The 1562-nt window shown below is 32.4% G+C and overlaps 1 protein-coding gene across 2 annotated transcripts in view; it reads left to right on the top strand.

Annotated features, from left to right (window-relative positions):
• LOC105448509 (uncharacterized aarF domain-containing protein kinase 2-like) overlaps nucleotides 1–1562 on the top strand; it is a 51491-nt gene that overhangs the window by 43805 nt on the left and 6124 nt on the right. For both annotated transcript variants that reach the window (XM_011687149.1, XM_011687150.1), the window contains exons 5-6: nucleotides 399–516; nucleotides 858–1079. In XM_011687149.1, the coding sequence (XP_011685451.1) occupies nucleotides 399–516; nucleotides 858–1079 (340 nt within the window). The remainder of the gene's footprint in view (nucleotides 1–398; nucleotides 517–857; nucleotides 1080–1562) is intronic.

The raw sequence follows: 1562 nt of genomic DNA, 5'->3' as shown, positions 1-1562 counted from the left end.
TATTAAACTATTACAAAGTCCTTTTTCTGTAACGTCTCTTTGTAATATCTCCTTAAATAAAGAGTTTAGACCAAATTACAAAGTTCTTTTTCTACAGAAAAGTTACGTCTCCTTGTAATATCTCCTTAAATAAAGAGTTTAGACCAAAAGTACTTTTTTACGTAAAACTAAACACTCTATCTGATTTTGTAATAAAACATACCACATTCAGTTTAAAAAAATTAAGTGGACCTTTAAATGACCTTGAAAAACACCATATAAGGGCAATTCAAGATCATCGTATCCCCCTCGAAACCCTACAACTTTTGTCTGAAACATTTTTCTCTCAAACCTCGCGATTTCCAAATATTTAACTGTCAAATATAAAATGGGACACTCTGTATATACATTTGTTTTAGAAGGGACATCGCGATAATGCGCGGCCTTTTCAAGTGCATCACGTACTTTATTCCGAAATTGTATTGGCTCAGTCTCACGGATTGCGTCAACGAATTTGCACGTATAATGGAAGATCAAGTAATTCCACATGACTATTCTCACATTCATGCTATATAATCCGAGATAACTCTCGGTATAAATAAACTGAATCGGGATTTGAATTTCTTTGGTGATTGAGATTTGTTGGAGTTGATATAACTCCGACGAGTTTGTAAGATAAAATTAATTAAAAAAAACACACTCTCAATTGCTTTATTTGTGACAACAAAAACGAGTGATAATCCAGGCAGTAATTCGTTCCAATTGTGTCGGATTCAATTTTCGAGTAACCTGTAATAGTTTAGAAATAATGAGCAAAAACGAGCGATGGCTCGCATTTAACTGAATTGTCTAAAAACAATCGATTTTTGACATCGAAGATTGACATGCGACTGGAAGCCTCTAATCTCGCGAGATTTTCGACGAATTTCTCAAGGAGAAACGACATCGTATTCCCGTATCCTTACACGCACCTGACACGACGCAAAATACTCGTCGAGAGTTTCCACGAGGGTTCACCGATATCCAGTTATCTTGAACATGACGATGTTGCTTTACAACGAAGACTCGCCAAAATAGGAATCACAATGATCCTTAAAATGGTTAATATAACTTGAGCGATTTTCAATTATTATTATTGTTACTGTTAACGTTTTTTAAAGCGCGTAAAAATTCTTCGATTTTAAAAGAATCAATGTTGAATTTTGAACAAAATCTGATCGCAAAACTTTATAAAAAAGATTGACCCGTTTTTCTTGTAGTGGTCCATTAGATTTTCGATTGAGAGCCACTTTGGTGATAAAAATTCTTAATATTTCATAATATTTTTTTAAGAATTTGTTATTTTTTAAATTTATGACGATTTCTAAAAAATTTTTTTAATTTTAAAAATTCTTAAGTTTTCTTCAGAAATTATAGAATGAAGAATCTTAGACTATTTCAGAATTCATATATATTTAAAAATTAACGAAGTATCAAATGAAGGGCTAGTGAGCCTTGCACGAAGTTAGTGCTAAAATTACAAATATTTAACAATAATAATTATCACCCAAACGTTTCGGCTCCGCATTGAGCCTGTCTCTTAT

This window comes from Wasmannia auropunctata, unplaced genomic scaffold (genome assembly GCF_000956235.1).
Source record: "Wasmannia auropunctata unplaced genomic scaffold, wasmannia.A_1.0 LD336085.1, whole genome shotgun sequence".
Lineage (NCBI taxonomy): Eukaryota > Metazoa > Arthropoda > Insecta > Hymenoptera > Formicidae > Wasmannia > Wasmannia auropunctata.
The sequence above is the reverse complement of the archived record's forward strand: the minus strand, read 5'-3'. Positions and strand labels throughout refer to the sequence as shown.